Below are 19876 nucleotides of genomic sequence, written 5' to 3' on the forward strand. Positions count from 1 at the left end.
GAAAGTGAAGTAAGAACTAAAAAGCCTCTTGATGAAAGTGAAAAAGGAGAGTGAAAAAGTTGGCTTAAAGCTCAACATTCAGAAAACTAAGATCATGGCATCTGGTCCCATCACTTCATGGCAAATAGACGGGAAACAGTGGAAACAGTGGCTGACTTTATTTTTTTGCACTCCAAAATCAATGCAGATGGTGACTGCAGCCATGAAATTAAAAGATGCTTACTCTTTGGAAGGAAAGTTATGACCAACCTAGACAGCATATTAAAAAGCAGACATTACTTTGCCAACAAAAGTCCGTCTAGTCAAGGCTATGGTTTTTCCAGTGGTCATGTATGGATGTGAGAGTTGGACTATAAAGGAAGCTGAGCACCGAAGAATTGATGCTTTTGAACTGTGGTGTTGCGGAAGACTCTTGAGACTCTCTTGGACTGCAAGGAGATCCAGCCAGTCCGTCCTAAAGGAAATCAGTCCTGGGTGTTCATTGCAAGGACTGATGTTGAAGCTGAAACTCCCAATACTTTGGTCACCTGATGCAAAGAGCTGACTCATTGGAAAAGACCCTGATGCTGGGAAAGATTAAGGGCAGGAGGAGAAGGGGATGACAGACTATGAGATGGTTGGATGGCATCACCGACTCAATGGACACGAGTCTGGGTAAACTCCGGAAGTTGGTGATGGACAGGGAGGCCTGGCGTGCTGCGGTTCATGGGGTTGCAAAGAGTCGGACACGACTGAGCGACTGAACTGAGCTGATATAGAGCCTTAAAATGAAGTCAACACAGTGGAAGGCAGAACTGTGAGGTGGAAATAGAAAACTGAAGATATCATCTGAGTTCCTAGATCAAGCTCTCCCTAAAGTTAGTCAATAAAATCCCTTTTCTGTTTAAGTCAGTATGGGTAGAGAATTCATCCTGTCACTGGAAACCAAAAGACTCCTAGAAAATTGATTTCCAATTAATCACATTAACAGGAAAGTTAGTAACTAAGAAAATCCAAAAGAGCAGGCAATCCAAAGACAATTTTTTTGTAAATTTTTACTTCAAAAGAGAAAATGTTAATTTTGCCAAAGAATCAGATGACTGAATGAGATTTTAATAATGGTAAAATTTGCCTGATTAGATCTTGCAGTATTTGCAGTATGTCTGGAAGCTAAATTCTTAATAGCACAAACCAGAGAGATTAGATTATTTTAATCTAAGTTTTACCTAATTATAAAAACTCATGTTGTGACTATCTCTTAAAGAAATGTGCTCTTTCAAAAAGTGATAATGGAGAGGAAGAGGAATTAACATCCTACTACTAAGTATTTTACTGTTAGGTGCTTTGTGTACATTATTTCATTCATTACTAACAACCCTGAATGACAGGTATTTTAATCTTTATTTTATATTTTAGGAAACTAAGACTCAGCACTAAAAATGAATTTGCTAAATGTGAAGGGGAGGGATAAATCAGGATCTTAGGATTAACACATACACAACACTACTATGTATAAGATAGATAACCAACAAGGATCTACTGTATAGCATAGGGAACTCTACTCAATATTCTGTGATAACCTATATGAGAAAAGAACTTGAAAATGAATATACACACAACTGAATCACTTTACTGTACATCTGAAACTAACACCGTAAAGCAACTATAATCCAATAAAAAATTTTTTAAAAAATCAATTTGCTCAAATTACAATGTAATTAGGTATAAACCAATTATTGACACTGCTTGGATTTTATTATAAGGGGGGTGGGTGGTGGAAATATTACCAAAAGGAAGAAAATGTCACAAATGGTCTGAAAACATGGAAGGTTAGTAAAATGTCTTTTGGAAGCCCTGATCCAATCTAGCAATATGCACTTTTTTTCTTTACAAAACTTGGGTAATTTGACAGTTAAATTTTTCTTTGGTATAAGCTACCCAACTCCATCTAAACTTTCAAGCAATCTTCCTAGGTCTGAGGAGCCCATGCCTCCAGACTACAGCTCACAGAATTTTCCAAGTTCCTACCTCTGTTTCTAGATGAATTACAAACTGGAACTGAGTACAAAATAACATCTCATAATTCACCTGTAGTTAACGTAAAGAACAGAAAATTACTTAGGTTCAAAGACTGAGTTATTAAAAGCCAAACTTATCAGATTAGGAAAAAAGAGAACTGTCCAAAATTTAGGACGAAAGAGGAAAGTCTGGGAGTAGGGGGAGAAAAAATACAAATAAAATGCAAAAAATTACCTTTCCCGTCCCTGTGTTACAAGATGATTTATGTCACTGCTATGTCTTCTGTCTCCTCTTCCACCTGTTTTGCCTTCAACTTCAGAGAGCCAAGCCTTAGGGGGAAAAACAAGTAAAACTGAGCTCAATAAATATATTTTAAAGTTCATAAGATGTTCTACATTTAAAATGTGATTTGAGCCTTTATTATTATCTAATTCTTAGAGAAGGGAAATCTTTATTTCAATTTGGTCAGTGATCAGTGTTACAGCTGATTAAAAACAGTATAAATATTTAGTTTTACATAAAGTTTTAAATAAAAAAACTTCAATGAGGGGCTAATTCTAAAGCTGATACCTTATTTTTATATCATAATGATGCCTTACTTTTAGATTATAAACCCTAAAAGAAAATATTTGAGGATAATTCTAGCAAGAACCAATCTATCACAATGAAATTTATAAAAATGATCTTATCTTTGAAAACTGCTAAACAACAAATCTACCTCATTCTTGTGGATTTCCATTCGCAGGCGGTCAATATTATTCATGGTCTCTGCTAATTTAGGCTGCAAACTCCCTGGGTCCCCCATTTGTGGATTCTTCTCATATACATCTTTCATTTTGTTGAGCGCTTCTCTGAAAATAAGAAGGAAGCCACAAAATTAAACATTCACTTCACATGTTTCCAGGTAAAAGAGTTTCATTTGATTCTGGGGACTCGCATGCAGCCTAATCTTAAGAGTCCCAGTTCTTTAACTTTAGTCAAACATTACCTGATTAAAGATAATCTGCACAAAGTTGATCATGTACATACTGAATATTAGTAATTTATAGAGACAGTCTTTTAAAACATTTAGAATTTTTTTAAAAAACATTTCATGTCTCACTTCTTGCTTCCTAAATGAGATTATATAGATTTAATCAAGGGCTGGAAGAATATTCCCCAGTATTCTTAAAGTCATCATGTCCCAAATCAAAGTCACTACATTCCCCCATCCAGACACATTATTCCACCGGTGTTCCTTATCTTACTTCACAGCATCATCATCTTCCTAAGTCATCTATACCACCTCTAAGTTCACATCATTCATCCTCTTCACTTCTCCAATGTTACCACTGTAGATTATGCCTCAATTAGCTCTTCTGGACTCTTAACATCTGACTTTACTAACATCCCCTAATACTCTTTTCTTCCTTGATTTCCTGGAGGCAATCTTTTCTTTTTCTTTCCTTTCACCTTTATCTCATTATTTCCCTCACTGGCTCCTCCTTTTTTTCTGTTCATCCTTAAGTGTATTACATAAAATGAGAGATTCTTCTCATCTCCTACAGTCCTTCTTTTTAAGGATGATCTCATTGCTTTGTTTTTTTCCAGTTTCACTGAGACATAATTGACTACTTTAATATAACCTATTTTCAGATGATTCTCAAATATAAATTCTTCAATCAGTCATGTTAGAGTTTAAGCTTCAATTTTATCTTCAGTGAAATAGCAGATATAAGTTACCAATCACTGTAATAACCCTTTATTCATCATATATAAATTTCTATATTCACTAAAATAAAACTGAACTGAAAGAAACTCTTTATGAAGTTGAAAAAAAAATTAAAGCAATGAGTGAATGAATCTGCAGTTGTAAGTAATCAAACACTGTTTGATTATGAAATGTTTTCCAACATTTCTGCTGCAAAGTTAATTTCAGCCTCAGATTTCTATTGAGCTCCATTTACATACCAAAGCAAAACAAAAATTATCAAAGTATATACCCTTGATAATAAATCAAAACTATCTTGAAATTTTATGGAAGACATAAACATACACTATTAGCATCCAATAAGTAATCTGAACCTAAGAAACTCTCTAACATTTCAGTTTAAAAATAAGACAGAGCAATCACACAATTTTCCAAAATTTAGGTGTGTGTTTTTCCCTGAAAGATATTTCAATTAGGATGCATAATTTTTAAGCCTTTTATACCCAAATTTAAATATACCATTCATATTAGACTGAAAGGAATAATAGAGAGGACTTGATGGGAAAATACTTTTGATCTGATTCTTTTTGTAGTTCTCTGTTAAGTTCATCAATGCGCTGCTGTAGTTTTTTACGTCTCTGTTCTGGTGGCAGATGACTGAAATCTTCTAGTGCTGGGCCCTGAAAAGAGACTCTAAATCATTATAAAAGATATTTTCATGAAATTTTATTTCTAAAAATATACCTATTACAAAGAAAGAATATATATCAATTTTAATTTCAAATTAGCCCAACGACTCCTTTTAAGAAAAAGAAATCTACATATGTATGTATATACATGTATGTTAATTAAAATAATCATACTGAAGAAAGAGTTCAGATTCCAGTCACTTTATAAAATCATGAAATAGAATAGGTAAAAATATCACCAGATACAGATAACTGGTTATTACCAGTATAACATTATATTCAGGTCTTGGCAGAGTTAAAATAAATACAGATGAACCTTCTTACAGCAACAACAACAAAATGGAAACATGTAACATTTCTCACCTATACAAAATATTTTATAAATAACATATTACACCACATTCCCAAATCAAATCTACTGCCATGACAGTAAGGATATTACAAATGTTCAGACTGAAAATATTAAAAGTTTATATAATTGAGTCAAGTAAGCAACTTACCTCATAAAGGCAAACTAACTAATGAAAAATATTTTAATATTACACAGTCTTTGAGTGATTACATTTATTAAACCATTCATTAGGACCAAAACATATGTGATCACTAAAAAATAAAAGGTAGAACTATCCACTGTGTGAAATGTAAGTCAAAATTATATTCCAATAAGGGATTTATTTTCAATTATCCTTCTGTACAACCATACCTAAGTTCTTGAAATAGAGATAAAAATCCAAAGAAAGACAAAATCCTTATTTAGGAAGGATCCTCAATGTCTCAAAATTTTCAATGTTTTAATATTCAATAAAACTACATCATTTAAGAAAACATTCTAGTACTTAGATGTAACTTGTGATTCAAATGATGTCTTTCTCCTCTTAAAGGTTAATCATGTCATTGTTCCCTTAGTTATCTTCTTAGAGATAACACAACTACATCCAATGTTAGCAATTATTGATTCTGTTTAATATGAGCCAGTATTTATGTAAGATTTTACATACTCAAAAATTGATGACAACTATTATTCTTCATTTTTATTTTAAAAATTGGGATTTTAAGAACATATAATTTCAATTTTTTAAGTATTGCTGAAATAAGCTCCCACAACAAATGCATCCTTGCTCTTTGAGCCATTTATGCCTATAACATAGTTAAACAGCTTTATTTCATCATCTGTGTTTCTCTTACTTTTAAAAAATAAAACTCGCTTTTCAGATAATACATGATCAAATATAACATTTAATTCATAACAAAATTTTCTGCAAATGACCTGAACATTACAGATATTCAATAAGCCTGCCTTGAAAAAAAGAAGACATCTTTCTTAAGTGACTTTTGTTTTTTAATCCACCAGTCACCAGAAATAAAAATCCGTCAATCACAAAAAATCTGATGTAAATAAACAAATGGCAAAATTTCCTACAAAGTGCCTTTAAATTTAGGGGTCAATTACAAATATAAGTTGTCAGATTTAATCTAATTTGGGGTACAAGTACAATAGTTTGAAAACTATTATATTGTGCCAAAGATAAAAATATAATGAAATGAAAAATTATGTTTCAATATGGTTTTGTTGGCAGTATTGTAATAAATTCACAATTACTTAGAAGTAAATCTTCCAGATTTCCTTTCACTTATCCGTAATGAAACTGTTCTCAAAGTTATTAACAACAGCTAGGCACTTGAATCTCTAATATCCCATTTTGACATTATAACATATTCCTTTATAGAATATGAGAATTAAATTCACTCTATTTCCTATGGCTGTAAAGAAGACTCTGAGACATTAAAAAAACCTCTTCTACTACATGGTAATTCATAAAAGGTCAAACTGCATGAGTCTGAAAAAGACTGGTCTGTCTTCCAAAAATGAGAAACTATGTAAGCACCCAATAATTTTTATGTTAGGTCTTCACAATGCAGTTTCATTAACTTGTTTGAAACATATGTATAAAAGAATAATACACATGCACGCATACACACACACACACACACACACACACGATATTTAGGTTATTTGTACTTTTATCCCCATTCAATTAGTACACAAAAAGAAAGCACTGACTAATGAAACTAGCAGGAAATCTTTCTTTCTTACTTTTTGGAAAATCTAATGATTTTTGTAATAAACTACAAATCAAACTTACATGATTTTTCTTTTTATGGAGTTTAGAAAAATCATTTTTAATTTTCCTTTTGTAAAAACATAAACTTTTGTTCCACCATGTAACTTTTACAAGGATGTTTAATTTTATTCTCTGTAAGATGAAAAGACTCCACCCAATAACATTTAAGAGCTTAATGAGTTACAGTTAACCACATTATTATAAAATTTTATGACATCAGAGGTACTGGCATGTGTTGGACTATGGATTATAGAAAGAAAAGACACACAAGGTAACATGTGGGGATGTACCTGACCACTTTGTTTTAAATTAAACAAAACAATGTTTTCTGATTATTTAATATTGGCACAGTATACAGATCAGCACATAAGGCTTACCATCTTCACCGACCACTGAATAGTTCAATGGAAAACAGAAAGAAATGGTATATTATTCACATGAAACCATAATACAGAAGATGCAATAACTTTTACTGGTTTTTTTTTAATATTAAAATAAATCATGTACACTTCACAATCCAAACAATTATGCCAGAAAAACAACTGTAACCACATTTTGGGGAAAGTAAATTACTTGCAAAAAAATATATACACTGATGATAATGGGCAGATATTTTCTAAGTGCAACTAACACTCAAAAGTAAATAGTAATGATTTTATCAGTAATCACGTATTTTTCTTTAAAAGAGAACTTTTACATAAGTGGATTTCACATATACAGCTCTTCATTCTCAAAATCCTAATGCTCAAAAAGTTGAACATAAAGATCTAATATTAGCCATTGTAAAGAAATATTATATGTAGTATTAAAGAATGGAATACTCTTTCTTCCCAATGAATTAAACATCATTATCTAAATTTTTATAATTCAAAATACTGTTTTGAACTTGAATATGTCATGGGTAGGTAAGGGTAACATTTCTACTTTAGTTTTAAGATGCTATTTTTAATGTACAGACACATTAAAAAACACACTATTATCAAAATAATAACGAGCCACCTAGATTCATGTTTCCCATACATATTTGCTAATAGATACAATATATGGGTTGAATTTTGCTTTGAAGATATACCTTCTCTTTTTCAGTTTTCATTCTGAAATCCAAACACTTGAAAAGCAACACTAAAAATATATAACTTTCATTTTTAGAAAACTGGTTAAACTTTATTCTTTCTGAAAATGTGACATAGCAGTCCTCTCATATTATGAATATATAAATGTATGTCTACTTATATATATATACGCTTATGTATGTATCATCCATGTTCTGTGGGTTCCCAGGGTTCTGCAACAGGCACTGCATCTGTCAAGCATCCCAACTAAACACACATGTACACATACATACGTGTGTGCGCACACCCACATACTCACACACACTGTGACTCATAATACCCAGGAGAACTTACACAGTTTATCTTTACATTCACTGCATTTGTTTAGCAGTTTCTAAAATTTCTGTTTGTCCCTGTTTACTAAGCCAAGGTGTTTTAGAGAATATGGAGGATATCAGGTAGAATTTCACATAAAAATATAGATTTTAATAAATAGCTGAGAAAAATATCTACCCCTTATCGCTGATGAACTGGCCATATATATTAATGGTTACAATGATAAGAAAAGATGACATATGCTATCCATTATCTTTCCAAATTACGCTTAACATTCTTTAGACTGTCAGTAGTTTCAGGGAACAAAAACCACAACTTATTTTGCTATGACAAAATTCCTGTTAAGAAGATTAGAGTTTTAAATTTGTATAAGATATTTATGGTCTTCTATAAATATTGTTAAAACAAAATCATATCAATAAGAAACAAAATAGGTAAATTATTTGAATTTATCTTTTATGATAATCTCAAGCAGCTAAATTTCTAAGTGATACAAGTTATTTTTCCAGTTTCTTTATTAATACAATTTAGAGAAGAGTAATATAGTTAAAACGGAAATATTAAATGTTTCAGTTTTTAGCTAATTTAGTTTTACTATTAATTAGAAAATAAATTCACAGTTCATTAGATTTGGGGATATAAAAACTCAAGTTCTTCATAAAAATTAGAAATATATTTTGTCTTTTTTAAAGCAATTCATGTTCAATAGAGAAATACTATACTGAAAATTTCACATACCTCCTATATCTTAATAAATACACAAGGGAGCTAAAAAGGAAATCAGTTAGGCAATTCAAATAATTACGTGTATTTAACTTTAAGGGAGGAAAATCCTGAGAACTGTATTCTGGATAACAAAAGCTTACAAAAATGACTCTATAAGCCTATAAGATCATGAATAATTTAGACAGTAAACACGGACTTGCTAGATGGACTCACTACTGCTAGATAAATATATATATATATTAAAAAAAGGAGCACCCAGTAAGCACCAATGAAGTAGTTAGAATAAAAATTATTCATTTCTATATTAAATAGTTTTTGAGTGTGCACTAAATATCTATTTAAAGTTAGATCTTGATGTCACAGAAAGAAATTATAGACCCTCATCCCTCAGAAAAAGTCTACTAGTACCACTATCAAATTAAAAAACATTGGTCCAATATAACATTTCTCATGTCCTTAAAGATAAAAACTGCAGGTTTTCTTAAGAATGAAAGAAATTATAAATTTTTATAAAAGCCAAAAGCAGATATTTAAGAAAAATGATGAAACAAATTTAGCTCAAAACAAGAGTTTCTGATTTGAATGGTACAACTCATCAGCTTTAACAAACCATAAGACTTTTTCAGTTTTATGGACTTACATGTCAATTCACGTAAAAACACATAAATGGTTTGTTAAAGCATATCTTCTTCCTTTTCTATATTGAGAAAATTCTTAAGTGGAAAGAAAACACAATTTTGAAATAGTATCTATTAAACTACCAAATATCAATCAAAGCAGAAAGAAACTTCTCAATGCCAAGGTAATGAACTTTACTTCCTGCTCTATTCTCCATTCTCCAGCTGGTTTTTCTATCATATTTTCTATCTTGCATACTGCTTTTTTCTTTGGCATGATAACTAATAATAAGTGCAACCATTTTGGCCTACTGGAATTAGCCTCCCTACCCCAACAAATGTCCTAGTATTTAAAGCTGAAGCAATATGTGGAAATACAATAAATAATGACCACATAGACACTTTTAAGTTCAACAGTTATAAAATCCTACCTATGAATTTATTCAGTAACATTAAAGATGTCACTTATTTAAGCTTCTTTCTCCAAGGCTCACAGTTCTAACTAACTAAACTTTTTTCACAGAATTGTATGTACTTCATATCTCTAAGACTATGCTGTGCAGGGTACTGTAACTGGCCCTGGTAGACTTGATATGCAGGATACTTTAGAGATTCCAAAAATATGGCTCCTAGAAATTACAAGTAGTAATTGCAATTTTTGATTATCATTGATTTCTGCAAGAGCATAATATTTAATGAAGTCTAAGTCATCACAAAGAAGAAAGATGAAAATTAATTCTACTCTCATAATTCAGGCAACAAAAATCCCAAGTATAATTTCTTAAAGACTTTTAAACAAGTGATAAGAGCTTTTAAAACTGATTACAGGCATCTGTAGTGCCTGTAAGCATAACACAGACTCATTCACAGGGACTTTTCAAAATGTCATGAATTAACCTATAATATCATTCACACACAGAATTAGGAAAGGTAATGCAAAGAAGTTCAGGTCTTACAGGAAAAATAGGAAGTCCCAAAAAGAATGTAATACACTGGGACATTTCTGCTGCATTGTTAACACCAGTTAGCTTGTCATACTGTTTTAATAGAAAAGTAAATAATAATATAATATTGCCTTATAAGATATGTATCTTGTTCTACATGTGGCCAAAAGAGAAACCCAACTAAAGCAATTTAAAGATAGAAGAGTGAGAAACATACAGGCTAGACAGAGAAGGAAAAAGAAAGGGGAGAAAGGGAGAGAGGAAGGGAGTAGCAGCAGGGAGAGGGAAAGAAGAGAGGGACTGAAAGTAAGAGTGAATCCAAGAATGAGTGCAATGCTGTTAACAACTAGACTTCCTATGACACTAACAAACCCTTGAGTTCTCATCTCTGCGTTATTACACCTAAGATTTTTATATGTCTAAACAAATGCTCATACAAATCTCCTAAATGTATCTAAATTACAAGCTATGAATATTACAACCATGCCCTTCAAATCAGATCTTAAATAACAGAAATTAGTCTAACATAATGAATTAACACTAATTTATTAGTAGTATTTAACAGTTGTTGCTAAGAAACAGTTTAGTATTTGTTTTTCACTATCCTAGTATTTTTCATTTGCAGAGTATCTTTGTGTTAGTCTTTCAGTTGTATCCAACTCTTTGCAACTCCATGGACTGTATCCCACCAGGCTCCTTCATCCATGGGATTTTCCAGGCAAGAATACAGGAGTGGGTTGCCATTTCCTTCTCCAAGAGAATCTTTAGTTACAAGTAAATGACAAAGGCTAGCTTATGGGGGAAAAAAATGAAATATTTGGTAAAAAATACTTCTTTTTTTTTTTAGTTTGAGAAAACAAATTTCATGTATCCATTACTCAATAAAACCTAGTATTTTTATAGGCTTTATAATGTATACAATATACGTTTGTAATATATTATTTTAATTTGATCTACAATCTTGATTATTTAACATGCCTGTCTTTGATTTTATTTCACTATTGGCAATTGTGTTTCATGTTTCTGAAAGTAGGGCAATTAAAATTAAAATAGAACTTTATTTTTTTTGGCCAACAAAATAATACGTTATAAAATTCACAGAAGTCATCATTAGTGACAGATTATTACATGAATAATTTCAGTGACAAATTACTGAAAGTCTTAAAAATGTAAATACATTACAAGACAATGGTGGACATATGACTTCACATAAACAAAAAAAAAATAGCTAATATGATTGTACCCAGCACCCTCTTTATAATACCATTCTTTTATGGTTAAGCATTTCAAATGTTATAAAGAGGAGTTGTTTTTAACTTGAGGGCAGCTATACTTAATTCTGTGGTGTTTTAAACTATATATTTATAGGAGAGAGCCTTATAATGAGGGTGGAGAGTATTAAAAGCCACACTACACACACAATAGGCCATCATGCATTTTAACCCATTATTAAACTTACCCCTCTTTTGAGACTTCTGAAAGAAGGAATTCTGGGCTTCCCTGTTTTTATTTCATTCATACAATAATGCACGGGCTCAATGGAGAATGTGAGAAACTGGGACCCATTAGGAGTACTGGATGTGAATAAACTAGTAGGGGTTAAGGGTGGGGACTGTGGCTAATATGGAAATAAAGAAAGGAATCAATAAGCCAAATGTGCATAGCTTTTTTCCCTAAATGAAAATTCTATTTTTGGCAACATTCTTTTTACAAAATATATCTCAAATAGTTTTCTGTAAAAATATTATAAGAAACTTAACACAGTTTTGCCAAAACTGTCATTTTAAAGTCAAATGTACTTTTAAAAATGTACCATTTCATTCGATCACTTTTTTACAAGCTGACAGACTGAAAATACAGAGTATACAAATTATAAGGTTAGAGAGAGCAATATGACCTAGATAAAAATATCTCTTCTGATTTCTAGATTATTAAAACCACCTGGTTAGGCACACTTAGCCTATACTTGTCAGAGATAATGGCAGAAGCTATAGTTAACAGTTACCTAAACAGGCAATATCTATTAAAATAAAATATTAAAACTGTAACTATTATCATAAACAAGCAAAAAAAATTCATTACATTTGTGGCTTTCCCCTGTTTCTATTTCATCCCTGTTGCACCTCTTTAAAAAAAAAATTTTCAGTATTCCTTGTTTATCTAAGTTTTCCTAGCTACTCTGATCTGACTTTTAAAAAAGTCTCACCTCTCAACTTCTCGATGGAACAATGTTGTGAAAAGCATAAAGCTTGAGTTAATTATAATTGTGCTTTTAAAGATATTTATAGGCATATTATAATTTTAGTTAAATGTTATCTAAATTCATGTCAAGAGCAGAAAAATGAATTAATCAAGTATACTTTAACAAATACAGAACATCAGATTATCTATTCTCCTACTGATATGACACTTTATAGCCATTAAATTGATAAGATTAAACACTCATTTATTCCATTTGCTCACTGGCTGAGCTAAATTTATCTAAAATAAACAGTACATCAAAAGATAGGTTTAGACAAGAAGTTAAGAGAGAGACTCTCTTAATAAACTAGAGATTTTTTAAAACTTCAAATAATCACACGCATTGAGCCTTCCCATTAAATATTCACATGGATGATAAAAATATTCACATGGATGATAAAAATAACTGTCAGTATGATCTATAAGACCTAATTTGACATTTATTTTTGCTGTGATTAATCATTCCAATTGAGAACTTCAATCTCAGTGATCTCACAGTCACATCATGATTCCTAAAAAATTTGAACTGAAACTACATACACATGAAATTTCAAAAGTATATAATTTAAGAGATATTAACAACTTATTTAATATTTTTACTCTATTAAATGATGTTAAATTCAGAAATAATTTTTATTATTAAGGTACAAAATTCTATGTTTCTACTAAGTGAAAAGTTAATTGAATCATTCAAATAAAAATATTTATTCTCTATTAATAGTAAACCATTATCCATCCAATACCTACATTTAAATGACAGACTAGAACAAAATCATCAGCACAGAAAAATTTAATGACTTTTACCTTTGGCTTCTTTCCAAAGAGCCACAACTTGCCCTTGGCCTTTCCTACTGTGGTTTTGGCATCCACCTTTCCACTTTCCTGTTTGGATGCACTGATAGTCCCATCAGAAATTGTTCTATAAATATGCTGACTGTAATCTTCAAATGGAAAGTCTCCGGGAGGTTCAAATCCAGATTTAAAGGAGTCTACTACCATCTGAGAGTCCTACACACAACAATAGTATCATGTTAGCTTTCAAAATCTTAATCTGTGTCAGAAAACAACAAATAAAAATTTACAGAAATAATTCTACAATACTTATTAAAGGTTCAAAATGAATAATTACTTCCTGTGAATATGAAATAACCCCTAAACATTTTAATTCCTATAAAAAATAATTCACGAACAAATGACTACTTTATTAATTTGTAATAGTCATGGATGTTTTCACTCCATAGCTTTAACCCACTGAATTTCATCTTGAGTAGTTAGCTGATATTTAACATCAAACTGACAAAAAAGGATATAGGAAGAGGTTACTCTCAAGTAGAAATTCCAAGTTTTAAAGGAAAAAGTTTCTGTTTTACAGAATAGAGGAAAGGGTGTCTAACTGTAAAAGAGGGTAGGAGACAAGCAGAAAGGCTTCCATTTACCCAACAGGGGAAAGGATAAATGAAATATATTAAAGACATACTTGGAAATATTAACAGAGCAATGAAGATCTCACAAACAGCAGAGTTCAAAAAGTAACTCTGAAATTGTAAAGCTTAGCAACATTTACCCAAAATCATAAAGCTCACATAAGTATTACATGCTGGTTTTGGACATACATATACCTCTATCTGAATGTTTTACTGACACTTTAAACTCATTAGTTTCAAACAGAATTCTTTACAAACTCCTCCCGCACTCCAACCACCTCTCCTATTTTATTCCCTATTTCTGCTAACAGTACATTTTGCCTATCACTTAAGTCAAAAGTCATTCTTAAGTTATACCTTTTTTTTTGTCACTAATGCCACCCACACCAATCATTTGCTAAAGGGTAAGAACAGGTTGAGAGGAGGAGGGACCTAACTATATCTCTAATCTTGGATCCGTCACACCAAGATGCAACTTTGAATTCCCAATTAAAGAACCCCCAAATCTTTTCTTTCTTATATTAAGTTGAATTCTGTTATAGGAAAGATCCTCACTCATACAAAACCAACCTGCTGTGAAGACTAAAATATGTAGTACCTATTTTGCACTCCCCAAACATTGGTTCTCTTCTCTTTCTCTTCTCTCATATCCTCAGTTTCTGAGTCATTAAATCAATATTTACTGAAAAATAACCGGGTACGAGACCTTTTCTAGACCTTATACAAGATATAAGATAATTAAATTTATTTCTTCAAGAAGAGCAGGGCTTCTTTTTTCTTTTGATGGAATAATAACTTCAAATTATCTTTAGAACCAGATCAGAAGAATTAAAAGATCTTAAGACTTTTTGCCAGAAAGACAACACAAAGAAAGTCAATTTCTTTCAACCTAAACCAGATTAAAGAAATAGATAATGAACAGAAGAAAGGGAAAAGAGAGGGATGGTCTGGGAGTTTGGAGTTAGTAGATGCAAACTATTATATCTAGAATGGATAAACAACAAGGTCTTACTGTAGAGCATAGGGAACTATACTCTATACCCTGTGATAAAGTATAATGGACAAGAATATAAAAAGGAATGTATATACGAGTATAACTGAGTCATTTTGCTGTACAGCAGAGACCGGCACAACACTGTAAATCAACCATACTCCAATTAAAAAAAAAAAAGAGTGATAAAAGAAATGGGTAATGAAATGGATTCAGGGTCACAGGTTGACATGATGATCCTAAAACAAGGATGTTGCTTGAGGCTCAGTGTGTACACCTTGATGACTGAAGCCTCCATGAGAAGGGCTTCTTGAAGGCAGTTACTTCTACTCACAATGCCCTCCTTTCTTTTCTCATGGGCCATCATTCATACACTACTCATGGTTCAAAATGCAACTCAAATGCCAACTCTTCTGGCTACAAGCAACTCTTATAACTCTAGATCTGACCATTTCCTTCTTTAAACTTTCACTAGAATAATAGTTTAAAGAATAATAGTATAAAACAGTTTACAGGTTAGTTATACTCTTGGAATAGAACTGAAAAATTAGTGGAGAAAAGAAAGAAAAGCATTAGAACTCTTTTAAATGATTAGAACTTTAGGGTTTAAAGTGATCCTTACAGCCTGAAGGAGTCTAATGTATAGCCAGACTTACTTCTACAGAATATAACTTAAAATCAATAATCCATCAATTACTTCCCCCCAATCCATTTCATTAATTTAAATCAAATACATTATTCAAATTATAAAACACTTACTCTTCTTTCGTCAACTGATTTTGCTGCAAGAATCATTCCTTCCAAACACTTTGAAATGATAGGAATAACTTTCCGTTCTGAGTCTGCAAATCCTCTGTAACACTCACTAAGTTTAATAGTCCTTCGTTCATCCATTTCTTGCAGTTGCTAATAATTAGGAATTTTTAAAAAAAGAAAATTGACTTTTCTTTTCATTCTGAAGAAACTCCCTTCCAAAAAAAAAACACAAAAATCCCACAAAGATATCCCCTAACAGTTACACTGTTGTAAGTACCTTTTAACAAGTGCTACAGAGTGAAAGCACTTAAAACTTGAGGCCTGTGAAATAGCAAAAGAATAAAAATTCAAGGCTTAGTATATCCTAAAACTGGGTGACACCAGTTTTCAAGCCTTATAAGGGACTCCCTACAGCTTATCAGCTCCCTGCTTCATACAACCTCTGCCTTTTATTCTTCAGTCAAGTTTCATTTGAAAACAGAATTTTGATACTTTTCCTTTTTCAAGCAGCTGGCACTCAACATATACAAGTGTGAGACTTCTAAACCCTTAAGTTAGTTCAGAACACTTTGCTAAGATCTGACTGGACTAAGAATCCACAGTCAACCACATACTAACAGGCACCCAAACTTACTACAGTCTACAGCTCAAAGTGACTGTCAAAAGGTTGGGAACACAAGAGGGAAAACAAGAAGCCGCAAGGTCAAAGTGGTACATGTATGGGATCCCTACAATTCAAAAAATTCACTGGCACCTGCTATTAAGAATTATGCCAGGGCACATGAAGCCAAATAACTTAAAGGCAATTTTTGACACTTCCTATTTGTCAACAATGACCTTTCTTCTTTTTAGGAAGCAATTACACTGCTTAAGTCCCCTAACTCCTATAGCCTTCATACTATTTTTTCCTCTTTAATTACTTCCCAAAGCCTGGGAATTTATTTTGAGACCGGCATTTTCACAGAAGGACTAAACCCAGTATCACAAAGTGGCAAGACTGCTCCAGAGCAAGGTCCAAACAAAAAGAGCAAGCCCCCAAACACATAAAAGCAGTGAATTTCCAAATTAAGGTCTCCTCGGAATATGAAGGCTTAGCTATTAAGTTTAGAAAAGCACTACAGAGTGAGGACTGGCTGACTAGATGCTCTGGATTAAACCAAATTCTGATACTTTCTCTAGTCCACTACCTCTCACTATGCTTCCTTTGTAGTTCTATTAATAGCTTGGCTAGAGGGGTCGGGAGGAGTGTATTTGGAATGACACTTTAAAAAAAAATAATTTTTTATTTTAATTAGAGGCTAATTACTTTACAATATTGTGGTGGTTTTTGCCATACATTGCCATGAATTAGCCACAGGTATACATGTTGGACTGAAAAGTGTACACTTTTCACATAAGCTCAGCTCTCCCAGGTACCACTTCTTTCACAACACTGTTTCACTAAATCCCTTTTTTCTAATTTCTCTTCTTTCTAGAATAGGCAGTAACATAATTTCACCTTCATGTAAATTCCAGGGTCTTTACCTGAGGGCTGCATGGCAACTGCTAAATGATGATGGATGGGGTTTATAAGCCTGAATTACATTTATGACCTGACAGCTAGGAAGACAAGCAGGCAAAAACCAGGCTAGCAAATGAATTTCTTAAGATTTATTTCTGCCCTCTGGACTAACACCAATGATCCTGTTACAGTGTCAAAGGCAACATCCAAATTCTAGATAAGCAGACTACAATACAAAATTCCAATGAAGTCTCCCATCTCACAATACTTAATAATGTAGCATGAAAATTTATCCAGAAAATGTCATTGTTTTAGTGAATTATTTAATATACTATCAAATCTGTAGAAAATTTTGTGATTTCAAAGTAAAAAAAAAAATCACTTTTCACATCTATAATCAATCATAAATTTCTTATTACCAATTTTGATGGCTAGTGAATCTAGAAACATTCTGACTGATGCCTGGCATTTTAAAGTTTTACATTTCAAGACTCGGTTTCTCATATCTAAAATAAGGTTAATTTCATATCTCTAAATTTTACCTTGTAAATCTGAGGAATCACTACGTAGAAATGTTTGTGCTGTTCTCCATTAAAGTTTTGTAATTGTGCAGCATATTCGTTCTTATTTTCATCAGCCATATGCGTACGTAGATTCAACTGCTGTTTAGCCTAGAGTCAAATTGGTCCAAATCATTACCAATGAGAAGAGGAGCAACAAAATCACAGTTTTTTAGAAGTTATACTAAAACTAGGCTTTTTCTAACTACTGATATCATTCAAAAGTAAAGGAGATGCTTACAGATCTTTTTTTATTTTTTAATTGAAGGAGAATTGCTTTCCAGAATTTTGTTGTTTTCTGTCAAATATCAACATGAATCAGCCATAGGTGTACATATGTCCCCTCCCTTATGGCCAGTCTCCCTGTTGCAATATTCCCTTTCTCTTACTACAATAATAAATCCTCTCCCTTGTAATAAACCATTCGAATAAAGTTTCTTCTTAATGAACGGGTTTTTCTAATTAAATAAATGACAACACTGTGGTTTGTCAGTAAGCATTTAATCAGAAAAGGAAAAAAACATCAGGAGTAATTTAAACAGTTACAAAGTCAGCAGTAAAACTTCAAACATAATCCAGTTACATTCAACTCAGAACCACAATGAAACCAAGTAACAGTAAAAATGTAATTTGGGGATAATGTAATGCTTAACAATACTTTCTACCTCTATACAAAACAACAGATATTGATACTTTAAGGAATGCTTAATTAGAATACAGTTCTCTTCATCTCAAGCTCTTAAAGAAATGCTTTTCCAATGAGTCACATTAAAGCCATTTATATTAATGAGAACATCTGCATACAAACAACACAAATCATTAATTTCAGGTTTACTGGAGGTAATCTAATTGCTGGAGGTAATTCTCAATTGCTTATAAATTAATAGGGGAAAAAAACAAAATAAGAATTGAACTCTTTTCTCAGTATTCTAAGACTCAGTATTCCAAACTCAGTTAATACAGTTAATACTCAATATTCCAAACTCCAAAAACAGTTTCTCAGTATTCCAAGCTATAAATTGTTACATGAGACTTCTCTGAAAATAATAAAAGCACATGGTGAATACAGTTCATTATTCTAATCCTAGGTTTTATAATTGTAATCCCTAACCTTCTAACAGTAGATCCACAAGTTAGTTCTTCTGAACTCAGAAACAAACTGACGTACAGAAATACATGGTAGTCAAGATTTCAAATAAGTCCACAAATATCCATTTAATGCACGGTGTTCTTGGAGATTAAAATAAATAAGTACTATAGAAACTAAACACCACTCCTTTCCCTTTTCTCCCTCCTCTTGCAAACTATGATGGAATGAAGGATTCCAAGTATTCCCTACCCACAGTGGTTCTTTCTTTCAAGGGGAGGTGCCTCCTGTTTCAAGTCACTGGCTATGATAGCTAAAGCCTGGATGAAAGATTCCAGCAGGTTATGAAAAAATGTAAGACTAGAAACTAAAGACAACTGACACCTTCCCTGACGTAGTCTGGTTTTCACATCTACTGCCTTTGCCTTCTTTTTCTATTTTCTATTTCATTAAATTTTTGTTTGTTTTTTTTTTTCATTATTTAGAGAATACTTTATTAGTTTCTGTAATCAAACCCATGTAGATAAGACCTTACATATTTAATACAGTGCGTTACCCCTGTACAAATGGAAAAAATTATCTTTAACGTTTCTAGACCAATATGTCTGTTAATTTCTGTACAAAAAATTTAATTGTTGCAAAATACACAATACTGCTGCTGCTACTGCTAAGTTGCTTCAGTCGTGTCCGACTCTGTGAGACCCCACAGACGGCAGCCCACCAGGCTCCGCCATCCCTGGGATTCTCCAGGCAAGAATACTGGAGTGGGTTGCCATTTCCTTCTCCAGTGCATGAAAGGGAAAAGTGAAAGTGAAGTCGCTCAGTCGTGTCCGACTCTTAGCGACCCCATGGACCATAGCCTACCAGGCTCCTCTGTCCATGGGATTTTCCAAGCAAGAGTACTGGAGTGGGGTGCCATTGCCTTCTCCGAATACACAATACACATAATATAAAATTTATCATCTTAATTATTTTAAAGTGTACAGTTTGATAGTGTTGTGTATATTCAGTGCTGTGCAAATGCCTTCCTTTTCTTTAGGAAGATACACTAATTGGCCTGCTCCCTCTTTACCTTTTGTTTTTTAATTTTACCAGTACTTACTTAAATCTATGTTCCCTTCCCTTCCCAGACACTGAAAAC

General features: G+C 32.4%; 1 protein-coding gene across 22 annotated transcripts in view; it reads right to left on the bottom strand.

Annotated features, from left to right (window-relative positions):
* The window catches only part of FNBP1L (formin binding protein 1 like), a 135415-nt gene that overhangs the window by 27040 nt on the left and 88499 nt on the right, over positions 1 to 19876 (bottom strand). For 17 of the 22 annotated variants that reach the window (XM_081486333.1, XM_081486332.1, XM_081486319.1 and 14 more), the window contains 6 exons: positions 17631 to 17759; positions 15591 to 15737; positions 13221 to 13424; positions 4259 to 4368; positions 2717 to 2849; positions 2233 to 2327 (listed from right to left, as the gene is read on the bottom strand). In XM_081486333.1, the coding sequence (XP_081342459.1) occupies positions 2233 to 2327; positions 2717 to 2849; positions 4259 to 4368; positions 13221 to 13424; positions 15591 to 15737; positions 17631 to 17759 (818 nt within the window). Of the gene's footprint in view, positions 1 to 2007; positions 2068 to 2232; positions 2328 to 2716; positions 2850 to 4258; positions 4369 to 6877; positions 6893 to 11634; positions 11794 to 13220; positions 13425 to 15590; positions 15738 to 17630; positions 17760 to 19876 lie in introns of all 22 variants that reach the window. The other 5 variants (XM_081486338.1, XM_081486337.1, XM_081486316.1 and 2 more) reach the window with 4 other exon arrangements.

This window comes from Giraffa tippelskirchi, chromosome 5 (assembly GCF_054371585.1).
Source record: "Giraffa tippelskirchi isolate mGirTip1 chromosome 5, T2T-mGirTip1v1.2.pri, whole genome shotgun sequence".
Taxonomy (NCBI): domain Eukaryota; kingdom Metazoa; phylum Chordata; class Mammalia; order Artiodactyla; family Giraffidae; genus Giraffa; species Giraffa tippelskirchi.